This window comes from Solanum lycopersicum, chromosome 4 (assembly GCF_036512215.1).
Source record: "Solanum lycopersicum chromosome 4, SLM_r2.1".
Lineage (NCBI taxonomy): Eukaryota > Viridiplantae > Streptophyta > Magnoliopsida > Solanales > Solanaceae > Solanum > Solanum lycopersicum.
Window position 1 is genome coordinate 16,925,171 of NC_090803.1, and position 23,467 is coordinate 16,948,637.

The 23,467-nt window shown below is 34.1% G+C and overlaps 1 protein-coding gene across 2 annotated transcripts; it reads right to left on the reverse strand.

Moving 5' to 3' along the window:
• Positions 1-1,922: 1,922 nt before the first annotated feature.
• On the reverse strand, positions 1,923-23,086 carry LOC112941340 (uncharacterized). Of its 2 annotated transcripts, none has more exons than XM_069297088.1 (4): positions 22,969-23,086; positions 22,778-22,871; positions 22,608-22,698; positions 1,923-10,058 (listed from the first exon to the last, which is right to left on the reverse strand). In XM_069297088.1, the coding sequence occupies exon 4, from the start codon at positions 9,428-9,430 to the stop codon at positions 8,834-8,836; it is 597 nt and encodes a 198-aa protein (XP_069153189.1). In that variant the 5' UTR covers positions 9,431-10,058; positions 22,608-22,698; positions 22,778-22,871; positions 22,969-23,086; the 3' UTR covers positions 1,923-8,833. The 2 variants fall into 2 exon arrangements, 1 of the variants encoding a protein (XP_069153189.1); XR_011220618.1 differs by lacking the exon at positions 1,923-10,058 and adding an exon at positions 12,308-12,807.
• Positions 23,087-23,467: the final 381 nt, after the last annotated feature.

The window sequence follows — 23,467 nt, forward strand, 5'->3', positions numbered from 1 at the left end:
GAACAAAGAAGAATATACAGTGTCATATAATTTGATGAGCTCCAAAATATCCTTGTGGCAGGGAAGTACGTCTTCTACCCATTCCTAGTAGCCAGGTGTGTAGCAAACATTCGGGAAGTTAGAAGAGGGAACACGCCAATTGTTTCAATTTCCATCAGAATGAGAAGATTTGGAAGGTGATGCATCATGATGAATTGCGGATTTCTGGAAAAGAACTTTCATGCTAGTAGCCTTACTCGAGAAGTTTCTCATAACGTCGTTCGTATTGATTTTTGAACATTCTTTAAGGAGAAGAGATTTGTCATATGCCCCTCTACCAAGAGAGAAGATGCCGATAGCAGGGGGCTGAACTTCCAGAAGTAGAACTTTGGCATTTGAGTTTTGTTGGTCGTTGCTCACTATTTCAAGAAGAGAATGCAGTGAATCTCGGTCCCGGAAGTGCATCATGTTGCTGGATCGAAGTGATATTTCTCTATCAGCTACCTGCGAAAACATTAAAAAAAAAAGAAAATTTTAGATCAAGAACAAATCCAAAGTAAAGGGTGTAACCTCAAATTTTTGCGACTGGCGAAAGGCTGATTTCAAATAGAAAACTAAATCTGAAAAAAGGGTATGTAATCGTGGTTTTCGTACATGATGTATCCCTATGAATTTTCTTTCAAACACCGCAAACGGCTTGTGATTTCGTTATTCCTACGATGAGGTATGAATTTGCCCGCGAAGTAGCGCAAAGCAGATGCGTTCAGTTCGTCAAAATTTTAGGCTGAGTTCAAAAATTTACCTGAGTAAATTCGAGAATCATAGGACAGTGATTTTTGGATATGTTGTAGCACTGCAAGTCTAGTTTCAGAAAAATTGAACGGATAAGAATTTGAGTATTCCTACAATGAGATATGAATTTTCTGCCGAAGTCCTGCTGAGCTGAAAAGGGGTGATGAAAATCAGAGGTAGAAAAGAATTTGAGAGGACTAAATTGAACTGGATGATACGACAATGCAAATACGGGTATATTTATATCTTTCAAAACAAGGAGAAACCAATTTGATTCCTACAAATTATGAAAAATTATAATGATGGAAAGTTTATTTCCTACAAAGTATGCCAATTATGGTAAGCTTTATAGGAATTAAATTATGGATCAAATTATAGGAATCGCATAGAAACCAAACTATGGTAAGTTTTCATAAGAATTAAATTATGGATATTTCATTGAGAATCAAATTATCGGAATACCATTGAAATCAAATTATGGTATTTCATAAGAATTAAATTATGGAAATTTTCAATGGAAATCAAATTATGGAAATTCCATAAAAACCAATATATGGTGCAGTTTTCTCGGAAACTACATGAAAAAGTATGCCCGAAGGAGAATTAACTCGTTGTCATGAGAATTTGAATTTCATGCGTTCTATTCAAGTGTAAGCCTAAAATTTGCGTCGAAACCACAAGATCTCTATCACTAATTAAAGCTTGTGGACGCAATCTTTACCCATTGAATTGGTGGTCATTTCGTAGTGATGACCCAAATGAAACCACCACACTATGAAGAAATGTCAACTGATAGGTTTCAAAGAGCTTGAAACACTTCAAGTCAAAAATGAGTTGATAAACAACCGAAAGTCAGAAGACCTCTTACAAATTAGAGAATGTTGTCATGAAGACTTTGGTAAAGGCTGACCTCAAAATATCGGCATGGTCATTTCTCATGAAGACTTCAGCTTTCGCCGTCAAAATTTGGCAAACATACAAGCAGAGAAGTCTTAATTAAAAAATAGAAAACACATTCATGACTACTTCAAGTCTTGTCGCCAAACTTCGGCAAGACTCTATGTCGACAAGTGTCACGACCCAAAACGAGTCATGAGTGGAATCCACACTAACCTACTAGGTGAGCGAACCAACAATTATAAACCCCAACATTTACCAATAGTTCAACTATGAATAACAAAAATAATGCGGAAGATCCAAAACTTATTAATGTAACCAATTAAATAAGCTTCTAAAGTTTAACATTAATTACAACCAAAATATGGAAGTCATCACATCAAGAACATCTATCCTAAAATTACCAAATCTAAGAGTATTTAAGAAACCAAAATAAGTAAAAAAAATGGTCCATGTCTGAAATTCAAAGACATCAAGACGTGAATGAGAGAATCCAGCACGAGCTAGAAATAATAGCTCACCCTGAACTCTGATGTGTTGGAGACTGACTACAGCTGAGGGCGAGTCGAAGTCGATGGTACACTTGTTGAACTCCACAAAAGAACAAAGAAAAAAATACAAGTAGGGGTCAGTACAAGGAACACGTACTGAGTAGTTATCATCAGTCAACTCAAAATAGAAATCAATATTTAATGAAATAATATAAAATCAACTACAAGACTTAACAGGTGGCAAGCAACAACACATGAACCATTGACAACAACAACACCATAATAGGTACAACATCAAGCACACGTATGAGGACTCATGCCTCCACACCACACTCATTTGGAAAATAGGTACCTTGAGATTAAGTATATTACGTTACTTCAAGACTCCTTGCCTTTAATTTTATTGTGTCGGAACGTGACACTCCGATCCCATAATACCGTGTCAGAACGTGACACTCCGATCGCATAATATTGTGTCGGAATGGGACACTCCGATCCAATTATCTCATTATTTTATTTGAGCAAGCCTTCATTATTCAAGGCGTCATTTTAATAGAGAGGGTTCAAGATTAGAAATTCAACATTCTCATAATTTTAGGCCAACCAAAAACCACACAATCAAAATGTACAACCACACAATCAACTACATAGGATACTATACAATATCACTCAATACATATCAATCTCTATTTAGAGTTTATCTATCAAATAGAAATAAACCATAACTACCTCCACCGAAGAATCGGAGTCAAGCAACTACTTCTCCAATGCTTTTCCTTTCCTTATTGCCTCCGAACCCTTCCAATATATCAAGTATATATATGCATAAGGTGTAAGTTGACAATCCCATAAACACTCTGATTATTTGTGTCTAACGTATGTCCATCAATTCACCTAATTATGTAATCATTTTCCTAAAGTTCCAACCTAAGGGTAAGTCTTAATTCCTTTTTTTAAAACAACTTAATGAAATTTAAACAATTCAATAAACCTCATATTTAATTACCTATCTATCTCAATATATTAAAAAATAACTTTATAACATGATTCTAATTTAATAACCTTAATTCCTATACTACTGGTGATAAAACCAGTAGTAGGCTCAACCCACTGTAATCCTATTCCTATATATATAAAACTCAATTTAATGAGCACTAAGTATTAATGGTCATTTTATGGCTAATGTAGTATCCTTAATTCTCTCTGGTTGATTATAGGTTTGATTGTCCTGATAAGCTCTTTATTATTGTGAACTTGAACATGCATTGATACCCTTAAAGAGCTATGCAATAGAATGTTATACTAGTTGTCAAAGTGGGAGCATTTCTCTATTCGATCTTTAATCTACACGGATGAAAATTAACCTTTATCTTTCTGTTATGGTTGCAGCTGCCACAGATAGTTGTGGAGAATGTTCTCGCTTTCGACAAGAGATTTTGGTTAAGTCTTGCAGCTAGAGCAGACACCGGCAAATCTGACGATGACAAAGCATGGTTCCATTTCTTATTACTTCAGATGGTATATGCTTCATTACTTCTTTCAACTTGTGGAATAAGCTTTATTGACTTTCTTTTTTCAAAAAGACTATGAAGAGCTGGCATTGACAGTAATTAATATCGTAGATTGTCTTGTTCACAAAACATATGTATATATTCTATTTCCTTCCTGAACTACACATACTAAGTGTATATATTTTCCTACCGGATCACAAGTAACTTCTCTTTAGCATATTAAGGTCTGTATATGTAATTGGAGAGATGGAGATGAACAGTGAGGAGAAATTGTCAAGGATTTTCCTATACACAATCATAATAATATTAATCTGCAATAACCACATCTACAATCCAAAGCTGCCACCACTAAACTTACACTACATGCATCCCTAAATATTTGATATTGCATAACATGCAACCTCCTAATGGTATCTTTAAGCCATCAAAATTTTAATTAACGAAGATGGAGAATGAAGTTACCTGGGTATTGGTTTTCACTAGTAGCTGTCGCAGTAAGGTTTCTCTACCGTAATCTTCTTGTTTAGCCTTTTAAATATTTAGGGTAAGTAAATTATCAACTAATAATTAAATAATTACTAAACCCTCTAATTTATTCTAATTCATGGGCAATTTGGTAATTTAATAAAATATTTATGGATTTAGCTAATTAATTACTAACTAGTAAAACAATTAAAATCACCCCCACTAAATTTATAATTCTAGTTACGAATAGTCTAAAATATCCATTTAGAATCTACTGGAAAAATATTTATGAAATAAACATTTCTAGTACTCAAAACCACCAAAAGAGTCGTTACAATAGATACAAATTTACCCATCGTTCGTCCTCGAACGATCAAACAGAAGGGCGAGGGCGAGAAAGAGTACCCGAATCTGTAAAAAGATATGGATATCGTTCTCTCATATCAACCTCACTCTCCCTTCAACTGGCCGATTCTTCCACTGAACCTTGATAGATGCAATCCCCTTTGATCTCAGTTTGCGGACCTCCCTATCTAGAGTATCAACAGGCTCCTCTTCATAAGACAAATTCTCATTAAGAAGAACTGAATCCCAACGAATAATGTAGTTTCCATCACCATGGTATTTTTTCAGCATAGACACACGAAATAGCGGGTGAACTCCCGACAGTCCTGGAGGCAAGGCTAATTCATAGGCCACCTCCCCCACGCGCTTAAGTACATCAAATAGTCCAATATACCTCGGACTTAGCTTACCTCTCTTACCAAATTGCATCACACCTTTCATAAGTGAAACTTTCAGCAAGCCTTGTTCACCCTCCATAAAATTCATGTCTTTAACCTTTCGATCTTCATATTCTTCTGCCTACTTTGAGCTGCTAAAAGCTTCTCTTGAATAAATTTCACTTTCTCTAATGATTCCCTCAGAAGATCAGTACCCCAAGATCTAACCTTAAATGCATCAAACCAACCAATTGGAGACCTACATCTCCTCACATACAATGCCTCAAATGGGTCCATATCAATACTTGAAAGATAGCTATTGTTGTATGAAAACTCTTCTAAGGGTAAGAATTTATCCCAATGACCACCAAAATCTACCACACACGCACGAAGCATATCCTCCAGCACTTGAATTGTTCGTTCTGACTGCCCATCGGTCTGAAGGTGGAATGCAGCACTAAGATCCAATGTAGTACCTAATTTAACATGTAGGGTTCACCAAAACTTAGAAGTAAATTGCATACCTCTATCTGATATGATGGAAAGTGGAACTCCATGCAATCGAACAATCTCCGAGATATAGAGATTTGCTAACTTCTCTGCATTGTTAGTCATCTTGACCAGAATGAAGTGAGCAGACTTAGTTAACCTGTCGACAATTACCCAACTAAAATCAAACTTACCCAATGTCTTTGGAAGACCAACTAAAAAATCCATTGCAATTCTTTCCCACTTTTATTCAGGAATGGGCATTCTCTGAAGTGTACCTCCAGTCCTCAGGTGTTCATACCTTACCTGCTGACAATTCGGGCATTGGACAACAAATTCAACAATGTCATGCTTCATTCTACTCCACCAATAATGTTGTCTTAGATCATGATACATCTTCGTTGCACCACGATGTATAGAATACCTCGAATATGAGACTCTGCAAGAATAGTTTGAGTTAAATCATCAACACGGGGCACACATACTCTACCCTTAATTCTCAAGACGCCTTCCTCATCAATTATTGTCTCTTTAGCATCTCCCCGCGATACCATATCTCGAATTCGGCTCATCTTCTCATCAGCAAACTGCTTTCCCTTAATCTTGTTAAGAAAGGAAGATCTTGACTCAACAGAGGCCAAAAATCCTCCTTTTTCTAGTACTTCCAGCCTCATAAAGTCGTTAGCCAGAGTCTTAACTTCTCTAGCCAATGGGCGTCTAGAAACCTGTAAGTGGGCTAAACTTCCAATGCTCCCTGCTTTTCTACTTAAAGCATCTGCCACAACATTAGCTTTTCCTGGGTGATACAAAGTCGTAATATCATAGTCTTTCAATAGTTCCATCCACCTCCTCTGCCTCAAATTCAAGTCTTTCTGAGTAAAGACATATTGTAAACTACGATAATCTGTATAGACTTCACACTTGACCCCATATAGATAATGTCTCCATTGCCTTAATGCAGATACAACTGTAGCCAACTCCAAATCATGGGTCGGATAGTTACGTTCATGCACTTTCAATTGCCTCGAAGCATAAGCAATTACATTTGTCTGTTGCATTAGCACTGCACCTAAACCAGAATAAGATGCATCACAATAAACAATAAAATTCTTACCCTTTCTACTAGAAAGGCAAGAATAGGTGCAGTAGTCAACAATGTCTTGAGTTTAAGGAAGCTTTCTTCACATTCGTTCGACCATACAAATGGAACATTCTTCTTAGTCAAATTGGTCAATTGGGAAGCAATAGAAGAGAATCCCTTAACAAATCGACGATAGTAGCTAGCTAAACCAACAAAACTCCTTACCTCTGTCACATTAGTAGGTCTTACCCAACCCTTCACTTCTTCAATCTTAGAAGAATCCACCATAACACTATGTTTAGAAACCACGTGCCCCAATAAGGAAACTGAATCGAGCCAAAACTCACACTTGGAGAATTTGGCATAAAGCCTTTTCTCCCTTAACAACTCCAATACGATTCTCAAATTCTCCTCATGTTCTTTCTTGCTCTTTGAGTATATCAGTATATCATCAATGAATACAATAACAAAGAGGTCCAGATATGGCTTAAAATCCTGTTCATCACGCTCATGAAAGCAGCAGAGGCATTCATAAGATCAAAAGACATTACTAAGAATTCATAATGCCCATACCTAGTTCGAAAAGCAGTCTTTGGCACATCTGTTGCCCGTATTTTCAATTGATGATAACCAGAACTCAAATAAATTTTAGAGAAGACGCAATCACCTTGTAACTGATCGAACAAATCATCAATGCGATGAATGGGATACTTGTTCTTCATAGTTACCTTATTCAGCTGCCTATAGTCTACGCACATCCGAAAACTTCCATATTTCTTCTTCACAAATAAAACAGGAGCACCCCAAGGGGATGCACTTGGTCTAATAAAACTTTTACCTAACAACTCCTGAAGTTGGGCCTTTAACTCCATTAGCTTAACTGGAGCCATTCTATAAGGGGGAATGGAAATGGGGCGAGTACCCGACTCCAGATCAATACAAAAATCAATATCCTTGTCCGATGGCATGCAAGGAAGGTCTGCAGGAAACACATCTAGAAACTCACGGACTATCAAAATAGACTCAATCGAAGGTACTTTGGAAGTATCATCCTTGAGATGTGCCAAGAAAGCTAAACAACTCTTACTCACCATCCTCTTAGCACGAAGAAAAGAGATAATACGAACTGGAGTGGAAATATAGTCACCCTCCCACACTAGCGGATATGTCCCAGGCATTGCCACTTTAACACTTTTAGCATTACAATCTAAGATTGCAAAATTTGGACAAAGTCATGTCATACCCAAAATTACTTAAAAATGAACCATCTCTAGAATAGTCAAATCTACATAAGTATTGCTCCCCACAAAAGTCTCAAGGCAAGACCTATATACCTTCTCAACTTTGACAGACTTACCCACAGAAGTAGAGACATGAATAGTCATGTCAAGAAAATCACAATATAAATCAAGAAGTAGCAAATGAGGAAGATACATATGAAAATGTGGATCCAGGATCAAACAATACAGAAACCATGCAATCACAGACCAAAAGTGTACATGTGATAGCACTATCAAATGTCTCTACTTCAGACCTCCCGGGGAAATCATAGCAATGGGCCCTATCACCTATCTGTCCACTGCCCCTACCAAGCTGCGTTGCAGTAGTTCCAACTTCCCGCCACCCCGACTGAACTTGTGACCGCCATTACCTTGGCCACCACGTCCTCAAGAATGACAACCTCTACCATGATGGCCACTACCTCCAACAACTTGGGATCTATAACTCTATTTTGGACAATATTTCCAAATATGTCCCGCCTCTCCACATCCATATCAAGTCGTAGAGTGAAGTATAGGTCTTTGTGAAAATGACGAATTGTGGAGATAACCTCCAATCTCAGAAAAAGGTTGACTGGTCTGCGACGGACCCCCAGCTGAAGCCTGCAATGAAGACTAAATAGGACGGGCTGGATAACCTCCTAAACTCTGCCCTCTCGAGTAAGAACAACTAAACTCACCTCCCTTACGAAACTTCTTAAATGTCGATGTTGTGGTGAAGTCATTTGGCTTCACCCCCTCTACCTCTATCACAAAATCAACCACTACCTGAAAGGAATTTGCTGCAGCAGCTACCTATAAGGCTGGAATCTGCAAATCTGACCTCAATCCTTTCTCAAATTGGCAAATTCACTCTTGTGGATTGAAGCAAAGCTGAGTGGCATACCTTGATAGTGCATGAAATTTTGCCTAATAAGCAGCAACATACATTCTTCCTTGCTCTAGGCTCAGGAACTCATCTCTCCTCCTATCCCTAAAAATCCGGGATATATATTTTTACATAAATAAGCTAGAAAATAATTCCCAAGTCATAGGTGGTGCCCTTGATGGTTGACACTCAAACATATGACCGCCACCACATTTTGGCATCCCCCTGAAACTGGTAGGTCACAAACCCAACACCGAATCATTCTACTATGTCCATCTTATGTAGCAACTCATGAAAATCAACCAGGAAATCATAGGCATCTTCAGATTCAGCACCCTTGAAGACTGGAGGTTTAAACTTTAAGAACTTCATAAAAAGTTCATGTTGATCACCTGTCATAATAGACCCTGTAGTCAATCGAGGAAACGTTTCTACTTCCAATGATACATCCATGCGGGGAGCCACAGCAGCTGCATGTTGTACTCTCTGAACCTGAGGTGCTGGTGCTGAAAAGACTGGGGGTGTATGGCCCTGATCAGATAATCCGCTAAGATAAGTAAGAACCTGATTAATCATCTCTGGGGTAGGCTGGGGTTGTACTTCCTTATCATGAACCTGCTCATTTTCCCCTTCCTCACCCTCTCTCACTAAATTATAAGTCGGTGGAGGATTCACTGCTCTATTCCTAGCTGGACCTGGTGTTTGTCCTCTGCCTCTAGTGGGCATCCTCCTGCGACCTCTTTCACTGCCTCTTGTCACTTCTCCTCCTCTACTTACAGCCCTAATGATTGGCTCAGACGCACCCTGTCTTGCCAGTGTTGGTGTTGGCACAGTTGTTGCTCTAGTTCTAACCATCTGTGAAATAGAGTGAGAATGTCAGATACCAATTTGTATCACCTCGATACCAATTGGATCCAAGTAATAGCACGAAAGAAAGAAAGAATGGAGTTTTCCTAAAGTACTATAGCCACTCGAAGAAAAGTAAAGGCGTCCCCATACCATACCTCAAGACTCTACTAGACTTGTCCTTGTGTGATGAGACCAAAAAAACTAACACTCTGATACCAAGTTTGTCACGACCCAAAACGAGTCGTGAGTGGCACCCACACTAACCTACTAGGTGAGCAAACCAACAATTATAAACCCCAACATTTGCAAATATTTCGACTATGAATAACAAAAATAATGTGGAAGATCAAAAACTTATTAATGTAAGCAATTAAATAAGCTTCTAAAGTTTAACACTTATTACCCCCAAAATCTGGAAGTCATCACATCAAGAACATCTATCCTCAAATTACCGAATCTAAGAGTATATAAGAAACCAAAATAAGTAAAAAAAATGGTCCATGTCTGAAATTCAAAGACATCAAGACATGAATGAGAGAATCCAGCACGAGTTAGAAATAATAGCTCACCCTCAACTTTAATGTGTTGGAGACTGACTAGAGCTTAGGGCGAGTCGAAGTCGATGGTACACTTACTGCAATCCACAAAAGAACAAAGAAGAAAATACAAGTAGGGGTCAGTACAAGGAACAAGTACTGAGTAGGTATCATCAGTCAACTCAAAATTGAAACAAATATATAATGAATAATAATATAAAATCAACTACAAGACATAACAGGTGGCAAGCAACAATACATGAACCATTGACAACAACAACACTGTAATAGGTACACCATCAATCACAACATCAAGCACACATACGAGGACTCATGCCTCCACACCTTACTCATTTGGAAAATAGGTTCCTTGAGATTAAGTATATTACGTTACTTCAAGATTCCTTGCCTTTAATGTTATTGTGTTGGAACGTGATATTCCGATCCCACAATACCGTGCCAGAATATGACACTACGATCCCATAATATTGTGTCGGAACGGGACACATCAATCCAATTATCTCATTATTTTATTTGAGCAAGCCTTCTTTATTCAAGGTGTCATTTTAATAGAGAGGGTTCAAAATTAGAAATTCAACATTCTCATAATTTTAGGCCAACCACAAACCACACAATCAAAACGTACAACCACACAATCAAGTAAATAGGAGACTTTACCATATCACTCAATACATATCAATCTCTATTTAGAGTTTATCTATCAAATAGAAATAAATCATGAAATACCTCCTCCGAAGAATCGAAGTCACTACTTCTCCAATGTCTTTCCTTTCCTTGTTGCCTCCGAACCCTTCCAATATATCAAGTATATATATGCATAAGGTGTAAGTTGACAATCCCATAAACACTCAGATTATTGTGTCTCTTACCTATACCCATCAATTAACCTAATTATGTAATCATTTTCTTGAAGTTCCAACCTAAGGGTAAGTCCTAATTCCTTTATTTAACACAACTTAACGAAATTTAAATAATTCAATAAACCTAATATTTAATTACCTATCTATATCAATATATTAAAAACTAACTTTATAACATGATTCCAATTTAATAACCTTAATTCCTATACTACTGGTGATAAACCAATAGTAGGCTCAACCCACTGTAATCCTATTCCTATATATATAAAACTCAATTTAATGAGCACTAAGCATTAATGGTCATTTTAAAGCTAATGTAGTATCCTTAATTCTCTCTGGTGGATTATAGGTTTGATTGTCCTGATAAGCTCTTTATTATTGTGAACTTGAACATGCATTGATACCCCTAAAGAGCTATGCAATAGAATGTTATACTAGTTGTCAAAGTAAGAGCATTTCTCTATTCGAGCTTTGATCTACACGGATGAAAATTAACCTTTATCTTTCCATTATGGTTGCAGATGCCACAGATAGTTGTGGAGAATGTTCTCTCTTTTGACGAGAGCTTTTGGATAAGTCTTGCAGCTAGAGCAGACACCGGCAATTCTAACGATGACAAAGCATGGTTCCATTTCTCATTATTTCAGATGGTATATGCTTCATTACTTCTTTAAACTTGTGGAATAAGCTTTATTAACTTTTTTTTTACAGAAAGACTATGAAGAGCTGGCATTAACAGTAATGAATATCGTAGATCGTCTTGTTCAAAAAACAAATGTATATATTCTATTTCCTTCCTGAACTACACATACTAAGTGTATATATTTTCCTACGTGATGACAAGTAACTTCTCTTTAGCATATATATTTAGGTATGTACATGTAATTGGAGAGATGGAGATAAACAGTAAGGAGAAATTGTCAAGGATTTTCCTATACAAAATCATAATAATATTAATATGCAATAACCACATCTACAATCCAAAGCCGCCACCACTCAAATTATACTACATTCATCCCTAAATATTTGATATTGCATCACATGAAAAATACTAATGGTATCTTTATGCCATCAAAATTTTAATTAATGATGTTGGAGAATGAAGTTACCTGGGTATCGGTCTTCACTGGTAGATGCCGCAGCCCCAGGTAAGGTTTCTTTACCGTAATCTTCTTGTTTAGCTTTTTAATTATTTAGGGTAAGAAAATTATCAACAAATAATTAAATAATTCCTAAACCCTCTAATTTATACTAATTCATGGGCCATATGGTAATTTAATTAAATATTTATGGATTTAGTTCATTAATTACCAACTAGTAAAACAATTAAAATCACCCCACTAAATTTATAATTGTAGTTACGAATAGTCTAAAATATTTATTTAGAATCTATCAAAAAAATATTTATGAAATAAACAGTTCTAGTACTCAAAACGACCAAAAGAGTCGTTACAACAAGACTCAAAGTAAGGGGCATTTGCAGACACATCAATTGTATTGGATCAGATTCATACAAAATTTAAATTAAATTCATGTTCATTTGGGATGAAAAATTAATTTGGGCTTTACAAATAAATAAGTTCATCATATTAAAATTCAAACCCAAGGTTCATTTCACCTTGAAGCCCAAATCCATGCCACGTGTCACAGTGAATAGGCATCCAAAACCAACCAGGTGATGCCACGTGTCCAAATGAGGTGGTAGTCCCAGTCAAATGCAAGAACGAATCAAAATGTGTCTAGTGTCAAAATGACATTCTTTCGCCAATTAGAAGCAATCTTGTTCACTCCCTAAAACTATAAATAGGGGATGAACATGATATTCAAAGGGATCCAGAAAAATCTTCAACAAGCATTCAACAAATTGAAGAAAGTTCCAACATCAACATCAATAGTTCTTTGAAGGAGTGATCAACAGAGTTCTTCCCTGAGATCGACTTACAACGACAAAGAGCTTTTCGTCATCCTGGAGATCGACAAAATCTCAAGGAGTTATACATCATCCAACCATACGGTAAATACACTACTAAAGGCCCTTGATTCACGGAGAAACATAGGAGATAAAATCAAGAGAACAACGGAATTGTACCCACAACGATTCATTAATAAAAATCACATTTTTTTCTTTTATATATTTTTCTTGCATTTTATTTTCCACGCATACGAAAATTCGTTGCAAACACATGCATAATTACATATCTTGGAATAAACAATCATTACCTATCTCAAACAAGAATGAATGATTTAAAGGTCCCAAGTACTCTCCCTTTGGAATGCCTTGGCTTATTGTTGGTCTGAAAAATTAGTTAATACCACAATAAATTTATAAAAAATTGCCTAACAATACCTGAATTATAATCAAATGCTAACCCTATGCAGATTCGTGATCATTCTTCCCAAATCAGATCTTTTCGCACCATTAAATCAAGTCAAAATTCTCTCCCCAAGTGTAATACCATAGATTTTAAGGAATAAGAATCAAACTACAAGATAAGGGATTAATAACCTACTTTTAACAAAGAATTTAGTGGAGAACATGTGAAAACTGCCCTTAATCGTCTTTCCTTCATCCAAGAATGAAGTTACAATAAATAAGAGGTTTAGACGTTTTTTCTATATCAAACCCTAAAATTTTTAAGTATCTACCCAAAAAGTTTGTTTTACCCAATTGGATCACTATTTGGTGTACCCATAACGACTAGAATGGGTTGTTAGTGAAGTTCATGATAAAAGGTGAATAGAAGGGAATGCATGAATGACACAATTTGATTTTTAAAGAATTTAATTCATCAATGCATAATAATTGCCTCTACTATTAGAGAAAAAAATAATATAATTTAATGTCTCAATCATGTTTATATGCCTCCTATTGGCTGCTGAGTATGCTTTTCTTAACTTGAATTAAGTGAAACAAACAAATAAGTAAAAGTAGGATCACATATTTACATAAAATTCATTCTAACATGCATCTCTTCAACCTTTTATCTACAGGTCACACATAAACAACTATAGTATTACTACAACATATCCTTCCCTCAGGCATATTAAAGGATAAAGGTAACCCTTGTGCCAACAAAAATTCAATCTTATCAATAGATCATATGTGAAGATTCAAGCAACTATAAGGTAAACAAAAAATATAAAAGAATTGTATTATACTTTCTTTTGATTCGTAAGAAAAAACTCTTATTGGACCCCAAAAAGATACACTAAATGAAGCATTTTTATATTTCTAATATCTAAGTTTCACATAAGTAAGATTGGAAGAATATAAAAGAAACACCCAATTTTTTTTATCATCCAAAGACTTTCTAGAAAGTAAAAATTTCCACAAAGCTGGTAGAGAACTCCAAAGAGAATAGCAAAAACACATAAAGACTATCATTGAAACAAAAAAAAAGGGAAAGAATCTTTTACTAGAAACATAACTTTTGAGAATATGAACTCATATCTCTGTAGAATTGATTCTTTTGGTGGAATTTTGTGTTTGTTGGAAACGCAATACATCTTTTATTTCAATGATTTTTTTTGAATTCATGTATTATTTCAATTGGTAAATACATGTTAGGAGACTTACTGATTTCTTTATACAGGTAGTAGATTTACAATAACCAAAACATTTAATACCGATCATCAAAATTTTTCACAGAATCCTCATGTTTAAGTAAACAATGCATTCTTTAGGTGATGCAAGTAGTGTTTTTGTTGTGTAAACCCTAAACGTCAAATAATGTGGAAAATTCCCTCTTATTCCACATCCTTAATGATGTATTTGTTTATAAGGATTAGGGTAAAGGAGGAGGACAACCTAATCGGCTAACGGGCTATTTAGCACCATTATGAGTTGACTGTCCCAATTGTTATTTTAAAAAAAAATCCATTCCATATTTATTTAAAAATTCTAATTTTAGTCCTTACAATGAATATAAAAGTAAATTTATTACTCGTTTGTGCATAAAATTATTCAATTCTCTTAATAATTTTCTTACACTTTATATTTGGAGAAAACCTTATAACTTATTTTTGAACTCACTTTTGAGTGTTAAAAATACTTTTTAATTCAAAATTTTCTCTAGTGTTTTTAACTATAAAAAAATGATCCCCGTCTTTATATCGCCATCAAACAGGATGAGAATTAACAATGTTTCTTCATCTTCTTTGTCAACTGACTGGAAATGTCATAAAAAAGAACAACTAGTTATTGATGTTTTCCTTTGTACTAATGATTTTCTTGTAATACTCTTTTAAAATTGACGAAGTCTCATAGAATGTAGTAGCTCACATATGATATCCAATGCGTCTTGATATATTTATCCTTTAGAGAAGTTTCGGTTGTTTTTTTCATACAAATTAGTCAAGTTGAGTGATATTGACAAATTTTAGAAATTGTGAGATATAAATCATATTTCATATCTTTTTCGAAAAACTGCATTCTCACATGAGAATTATTTCATATATTATTTATAAAAAGTATAACCAAACATAATCTCATCTTCAACTAAAGTGAAAAATATTTTAAAATTTATGACCAACCACTTACGTAGTCTTCAATTACTTGATATGTCCAATATTAATTCTTTTACTTATGAATATCTGAAATTTTGAAATTGTTTATTAAAGATTTAGTGTGATATACTTCTAATAACAATACAAATTAATTATATTTCTTACCTAAAGAAACCATATAGACGTAAGTTACTTTTTACAAAATTTAATATACTAGGGAAACAACCTGCACTTCGTGCGGGAGGATGTGTACCCTTATGAATGAATTATAAGTTGTTAGACTACTTATTTGTCTTAAATATAATTTATGTACGAATCAATATGTATCAATAGTAATTGTATTGTCAACTTATTCCTTAGTAATAGTATATTTTGTAGCACATAAATATTTTTCTGTACCATGCAGCAGATGAACATTTGTATTGTCTAATTCATGGTTGTAATACATTACTACAATTGATATGGAAAAGTCTCTTTAGTAATTATGTGTAGACATTTTTGCTCTTATCAAGTATTTCGTTAACATAAATTACATTATATGTCTTGTGATTTGTAAATAATCAAGTGCCGCTGCTCTCACATAAAATCATTTAGTTATATTTTTAATGTGTACAGTATGTTATTATTAACAATACAGAAAGTTGTACATATTTTTTTTCTATGTAAATAGTCAGCTATGTATGCATACTGGTCAGGGTAATGTTGGTTGCTTTATGATTGTCCTTGAGTCTTGTAATGGTTACGTTGAAATAGTATCCACTGTGATTTGTGCCAGATGGTTTGTTAGCAATCTTCTATTCTATACCATTATTATTTGCTTGATGCAACAGATGAAATAAAACTATTCTATAATCAATGGCTTCATAAGTACTATAATGTGTACTACCAAATCCATTATGAAGCTTCCCCTTTTGATCTTCTATACTTGTAGCGCCTGCACACTAGGGGTGCATTTTGTATTGGCGCCAATGTGTTTGTATTCTACCCTAGTCCATACCCTGATGAGTAATCTGATAGACATCAGTCATTAGTAATAATCATTTATGTCATATTTGCCATGATGATAATTTAAAATTGCATATTTAATGTTGTACTGTTAATAAATAACTCCTCTCAGTCCATTATTCTTGGTCGTACATTTTGGAATGTTTCCTTGTAAAAAATATTTTCTCTTGAAATGATCGTAGGCAATTTTATAAAGTGTGAGATAATTTGAGGTATATCTCTCTTGTGACTTTCCCTGTGAGTGTGTGAACCTCTCTTTAACACTCTTTGAACCTTAACCTTCTATTGAAGAAACTGTATAAAGACTATACCCTTCTTGATCCATTCCTTTGTGTCCTCAAGAAAAAATGTTTTGATTGAAATAGTAAACTTAAGACAAAAGCCTAAGTTGGGGGTGTTGTGAAAAGAAAAGGAACAAGTCAAAAAAAGTACAAGAAAAGTCTCCCTTAACTCATGGTGTAGCGAAAAGAAGGAAACAGTCTATATAAAAAAAGAAAAAGGAAGAGAAAACAAAAGAAATGGAAAAGAAAAGAAGTGAAAATGGTTGAAAATCTTGTACAATAGGTCGTGGTTTTACTCCCTTGAGCAAGAAGATTTTCACTTAAACTGTTATATTGTATTCTCCTTTCTGTTTATTGTTCTATATTGTTCTTGGTGTGTCAACGGACCTGGTCCATTGACTGATAGTTGACGACTACATTCCATCTAGAAAGGATAAAAAAACTTGAATAAAGTAGTGGAACAAACACCTACAAGTCTCTAAAGTTTAAGCCCGCCGTCGGGACTCAATCATGGAAACAACAAGATTACATACAATCTGCAAAATAGCACGATCAACTCAACTATGAATAGCAATAAACAACCACAGGACAGAGGAACTCAACTTAAAACAGAATTATACTAAAACAGATTAGAAGATGATGAGGATGTTATATAAAAAGGACATTTACCTTTTTCGGGAGAGCAGAATCTAGACTAGACGAGCAGAGGGGCAGCGACTTCACCACAAACAGAGCTTTACCTGATCCCGACAACCTCCCGACGAATTTGAATGAGAAAATCACTAATATTGTGGACTCTTAATGTATGTTTTTCGTAGCTATTCTTGGAAATTTTCTATGTCTACCTCTATTTATTTTGATCAAAATTCCCTCTGTTTTCAATAGGAAATTAGCATCTCCAAAAAAATCCCCTTTTAACGTTTAAGGAAGATGAGTATATATAGGAGAAGAAAAGAACAGGTTGGGGGGAAATGGGTAGAAATTGGGGTGAAATTTCAAATTCGAAATTCGAATTCTCTATTTGGATCAGATTGGAGGAGCTGCTATTTGTACTACTCTTCAACGGAAAAACAATGAAAGTCGTCCGATTATGAGCAAGGTCATAATCGAACGAGAGAGGAAGAAGATGGAAGAATTACTATTTAATCATTCTTAATTATTTCTAACTCATAGCCCAAGTTTACTTGTAGTATAAGTAATATTTAATAAGGAATATATTTCGTCCCTACATTGGTTACTTGATAGAGGTACAAGATTAAATCATCACATCTATAAATTAATCCTCCCTCCACCATTAGGGTTATCCAATATTCTCTACAATAACTTCATTGTTGACAATTGTGGTAAAATAAAGTAAGGGAAAGGAGGTAGAAACCAATTTACGACTAACGGTTCAACTTTTCTGTGTGATGATGTCTTCCTCATCAGGTATGTTCCCCTAACAATCTCTATGTGAGGTTATCATGTTCAATATCCTATTATTATATTATAAAATTTAATCTTACATGTGGCATTAGATCCTAGATTGTTTGAATGGATAATTTTCATAAACTATATAATCGCATCATATCAAACCCAATGATGATTAACTTAGATACCAGTCGATTATTGATGTGATTTTTGAATTAAATCGTTTAATCTGTTAGGTTGATTTTGTTGAGACATTGTTTTTCACAAACCTTTCGTTCTTATAATAAGAAGAAAAATTTCTTGTTGTATTATGTTTAATTCAGAACGATGTATGCATAATTACATTAATGGAACTTATTATCTCCCATGTGATTCATATGCGCAAAAGGAACAAATAGGTCAAACTAGAAATTAATGTTTACACATATAATATTTATGATCACTTGGCATATATGGATTACTATAATTCAATATTTATTGACATATATAATATTCTAAGAGATACTTGGGTCTGATTTTTCAACTTGATGCATGTAATAAGTTTCCATAGTTTGTTAGTCACCAAAGTGGCCAAACTTAAATGTTTACAAATATTCATATGCATAAAATTTTATGATGTTATGTGTGCTTTGTATTTATATAGTTTGTTAGTCACCAAAGTGACCAAACTAGAGAAATTAATGTCTACTTATATCATGTTTATGTTGACTTGATGCATGTATTATGTTTCTATAGTCTGTTGGTCACCAAAGTGGCAAAACTGAAATGTTAAAATTATTCACATGCACAAAATTTTATGATATTATGTGTACTTTGTATTTATACAGTTTTTAAGTCACCAAAGTAACCAAACAAGACAAATTAATGTCTACACATATCATGTTTATGTTCCGTTGATGCATGAATTATGTTTCTATAGTTTGTGAGTCAGCAAAGGGGTCAAACTAAATTGTTTAGAATTATTCACATGCACAAAATGTTATGATGTTATGTGTGTTTTGTATTTATGTAGTTTGTTATTCACCAAATTGGCAAAACAAGAGAATATTAATGTCTACACATATCATGTTTATCTCTTGCACCAAAGTGGTAAAACTTGAATGTTTAAAATTATCCATATACATAAAATTTTATAACATCATGTATGCATTTGTATTTATATAGCTTGTTACTCACCAAATTGATCAAACTAGTATGATTATGAAAAATATGCACTCACAAAATTGTTATTTATCTATGCACATTAATTAAAATCCTAAATTGAAAAATAAATAGATATATTGACTTTCACTATTGCTAGAACTTAAGAATGTTTTACCCAAAGGTTAATCTATCATTTTACGAATAGTGAAAATTATGAAGTAAATCAATATTTTCAATTAAATATATATTGTATATCCAAAGATGTCATATATGTTTGGTTAAAATTACTTAATTGCCTATTAAATATTTTTAAAATGACATTTAAATTATGATAGGGTGTTGCAGTATTTACCAAAAGCAGAATTGTGATGTACATTTATCATTTTACTGAATTCACATTAGTTTTTATATGTGAGCATGTATATCTATTTGCAGTTATTCCTGTTCATTAATATGTTTCATCTATTATTGTGTTCAATGGATTGAACTTATGACATGAACATGCCTAGCTCCAGTTAGGTGTGATGGATCTTGTCCTTGTTCTCTTGAATGACAAACATACTTCCATTACTCATAAGAGCAGGGAGGATGAGAAGTCACTTCATAAATTAAGGGAACACTCTAAGAGAATACCTCAAGTTTGTGGAAGAACGTCTCCGTTCTACTAATAAGTCTCTCACTGGTACACTAATGATTGAACTAAAGAACATGAAGTTTGATGGGTCGTGTAGTATGCAAAATCATATCATTGAGATGACTTACATTTAAGCAAGACTTTGGACCTTGAGAATGAAAGTGGATGACACCTTCTTGGTTCAGTTTATTCTGAACTCATTGTCTCTTGAGTATGGACAATACCAAATTAAATATAACCCTATTAAGGATATGCGGGATGTTAGTGAATTGTCCAGTATGCTTACTCAAGAGGAGTCAAGACTTAAGAAAAAAGGAGGTCATTCCATTAACCTCATGGGTCAACGAGGTGGTGAATGACTTAAAATGAAAGCTAACAAGCTTAAGAAAAAGAAAGCACCTGCTAAAGTTTCACATGATGCTTATACTGAACTCAAGGCTGATGTATGTCCTTTCTATAAAAAGGAAGGCCAATATCTAAAATATTACCTGAAATGTAAAGCCTTGTTTGAAAAGAAAGGTACGTTTAGCGTCTTTGTATATTTCAAATCAAATTTAGTAGAATTTTCTAATAATACTTGGTGTCAAAATGATGAATATCATTCAACTATTCAACAAAGAGTTGAGGCGTAAGACAAAATGTTGAATTAGATAAAACAAAAAATAGAAATGTTGTATGAATCAACCTAAAATTCCATAACCATTCAACACCAAGATTACCAAATCAGCGATTTAATATCAGGTCGTCATCCATCATTCACTGAGGGCTAACCTAACAACACCATGAGTGAATCCGAGGATGAAGAATAGTTATGGACACGCGTTGTGCTGCGACGTTAACTCAGGTATTGTTTGGAAAACAACCTTAAACCTCTTATTATCCTTTAATTAAGTTTTTTGAACAAACCTAAAACCTCTTATTATCCTTTATTTAAATTTTGATATAAAAATAATAGTGTGTTAATTTCACATATTAAGGTACAGAAGGTTCTTAAAAGGTGAGACATGGCGTGCAATAGGTTCAGTGGGTGAGTCAATGAAGAATTCATTGATCAATGATTTTCTACCATTTGACTCAAGATATATTAAAAACCTAGAGTTGGTAAAACTCCGTTAGCTTAGAAAAGCATCAACAAATCGCCCACTAGATTGGCAATCGTGATAGTTATCGTCGATTTAACATCCAAATCTTCTAAGAAGTTCTGTAAAATTTTGTGAAGAAGAAATTTATTTGGCGATGCACTAAATGATTCAGAAGTCAATATGTTGTTATCGAAATAAATAGACTGGACAAGTTTCAGGCCAAGTTGAAAAAGGGTTGATGATGAATCATTCAAGAAGATGGGTTTAAAATAGACACATTGGATTGCTGAGAGTAGCTATCACACCATAGTTCACCTAACGTCCCCACCTCACCTTCTACTTAATGCTACATCTGGTGAAGGATTCCAACTCGAAGAAGCAACCAAACCAGGATAAATATCTATCCCTACCTCTATATTTCTCTAATATTAACCTCTCGATTATTTTTATATATATTTGAGGACAAATACTTTTTTATTTTGGTAAGGTGAGACCCACACCTGTAGTGCTAATATTTATGTTGTTTTTGTGCATATTTGGTCTTTTGTGTTTTAAATCATCTTTTATGTTGTTTGTGTGACTATGTAAGCTTATGGATACTTATTGATTTTAATTTTCAAAATGATTTTGGCACTCTTCCGATAAATTTTCAAAATTTTTGCAAATATTTTCCAACTCTTATATTGAAAGTGGTTGTTCTATCGCAAATCCAAGTATCGTTTCTGATCAATACCAATATAACTTGAATAGTGCTCTCAACCGAACAATGATGAATGTGCGGCTATGAAGAGACTAAATGAAGTTGCATAAATAATATGCGAACTCTTTTCATCTCGTTGTGAGTAGCCATGTGTCAGATTGATTCTCATGTAATGACCGTACACACTAGCGAAAACTCTGAGTCTTGTTTGACTTAAGTGTCGATGTCTTGTGTGATAAGCTTACCTTGAACCATGCATGAAAATACCTAAAAATTTCCCTGTCATTCTACTTGACCAAGTAGTGTTTTCTTTTGATATGATCTTAGGGAATTTTATAGAGTGTGAGCCAATTTGACTTATACCTCTCTTGTGAATTTCCTTGTGGGTGTGTGAACCTCTATTGAACACTCTTTAAGACTTAACCTTCATTTGAAGAAACTTTATAAAGACTATACCCTTCTTGATCCGTTCCCTTCATCACGAAAGATTTTTTTTTAAATAGAAATATCCAACTTAAGCCAAAAGCCTTTGTTGGGGGTGTGGTGAAAAGAAAAGGAACAAGTCAAAGAAATGCAATAAAAGTCTCCGTTAACTCATGGTGTTGCAAAAAAAAAAAAAGAAACCCTCTGTAGAAAAAAAAAGAAAAAAAATAGAGAAGAACAGATAACATGGGTGCTCATTTTGTAGGTACTAAAACCTATAACAATATCTAAGAGATTCCCTCAAAAGATAGATGAATTATCAACATGGAGAAAGACGAAGTTCAAAGTCTCAGGATTCATAAATGTCAAAATAAAGTATGTGGATGCACATAATCGCACACGCAATCAGATGGCACAAAAAATACAACATCACTCATACTTTCAGATACAACAGCTACACCAACATTTACAAACAACCATATGGTTACTTTACCAACACTTTAGTCTCATATAATGGTTCACTATTGTTTTTAATGCCTCTAAAGCATAAAATCTTGTAACATAAAGTTTCAATGTTCTTACCTTCTGGTGATTAACGTTAATTGTTGATATTTGAAAATCCATCATATCATATTTTTCAAAATATTAGTATTCGCTTCTCTTGAAGCTTAATCTGTAGATAAAGTGAAATTGTTAGTAAATGAAAATTCAACGAGTTGACAAATCGAGTGTCATAATTATGAGATAGTTACCTCATGTAGATTAGTGTGGAAATTTTACATAGAGCCGAAGAAGTCTTCTTTTGAACTGATTTCATGGCATCTACAAGACTTTTAGGTGTCTTGACTGAAATCAATTATAAGCTCTTTCAGTTATAAGGTTGTCGTTGATCATAAATTCATCACTCGAATGTAACGTTCCTGAAGTGGGCTCAATTTCTTACCTCAACCCTCGATGGTTCCGGTGATGCACATCTGAAAACTCTTTGAGCTTTCCATTTTGAGGGCTATGGGGTATTTCCCAGTTAGTCTTGTTTATATTTTATTTCCTTTTTATTTTATTTTGTTTGGGCTAGTTTTGAGTCTATGGGCTAGTAGACAATTATGGTGGACTATGTCAAATTTTAGTTCGTCTTGTTTTATATAATTGGTGGCTTTGCAAAAAAAAAACACTTCATACTTTTGAATTCCTATAAAAAAAATTCAATCACCTATCGATATCCATTTATTCCTTCATTCTATAAATATGTTATTTTTTCTAGATTTTTTTATTGATTTTGCTAGAATTTTTTGTGACCCATATTTTGTTGATCAGTGGAAGTCTAATTTCATTCCACAAATTTATCCATTAACTCGTTTTTATAAGTATTTTGTTAAAATTTGTCAATAAGCTAAATGAATATTTTTGCATATAAACTTTACAAACTCATTTTATAATACAAT

Bases quoted from the DNA above. Each gene is read 5' to 3' on its own strand.
- LOC112941340 (XM_069297088.1), bottom strand. From the start codon at position 9,430: ATGGTTAGAACTAGAGCAACAACTGTGCCAACACCAACACTGGCAAGA.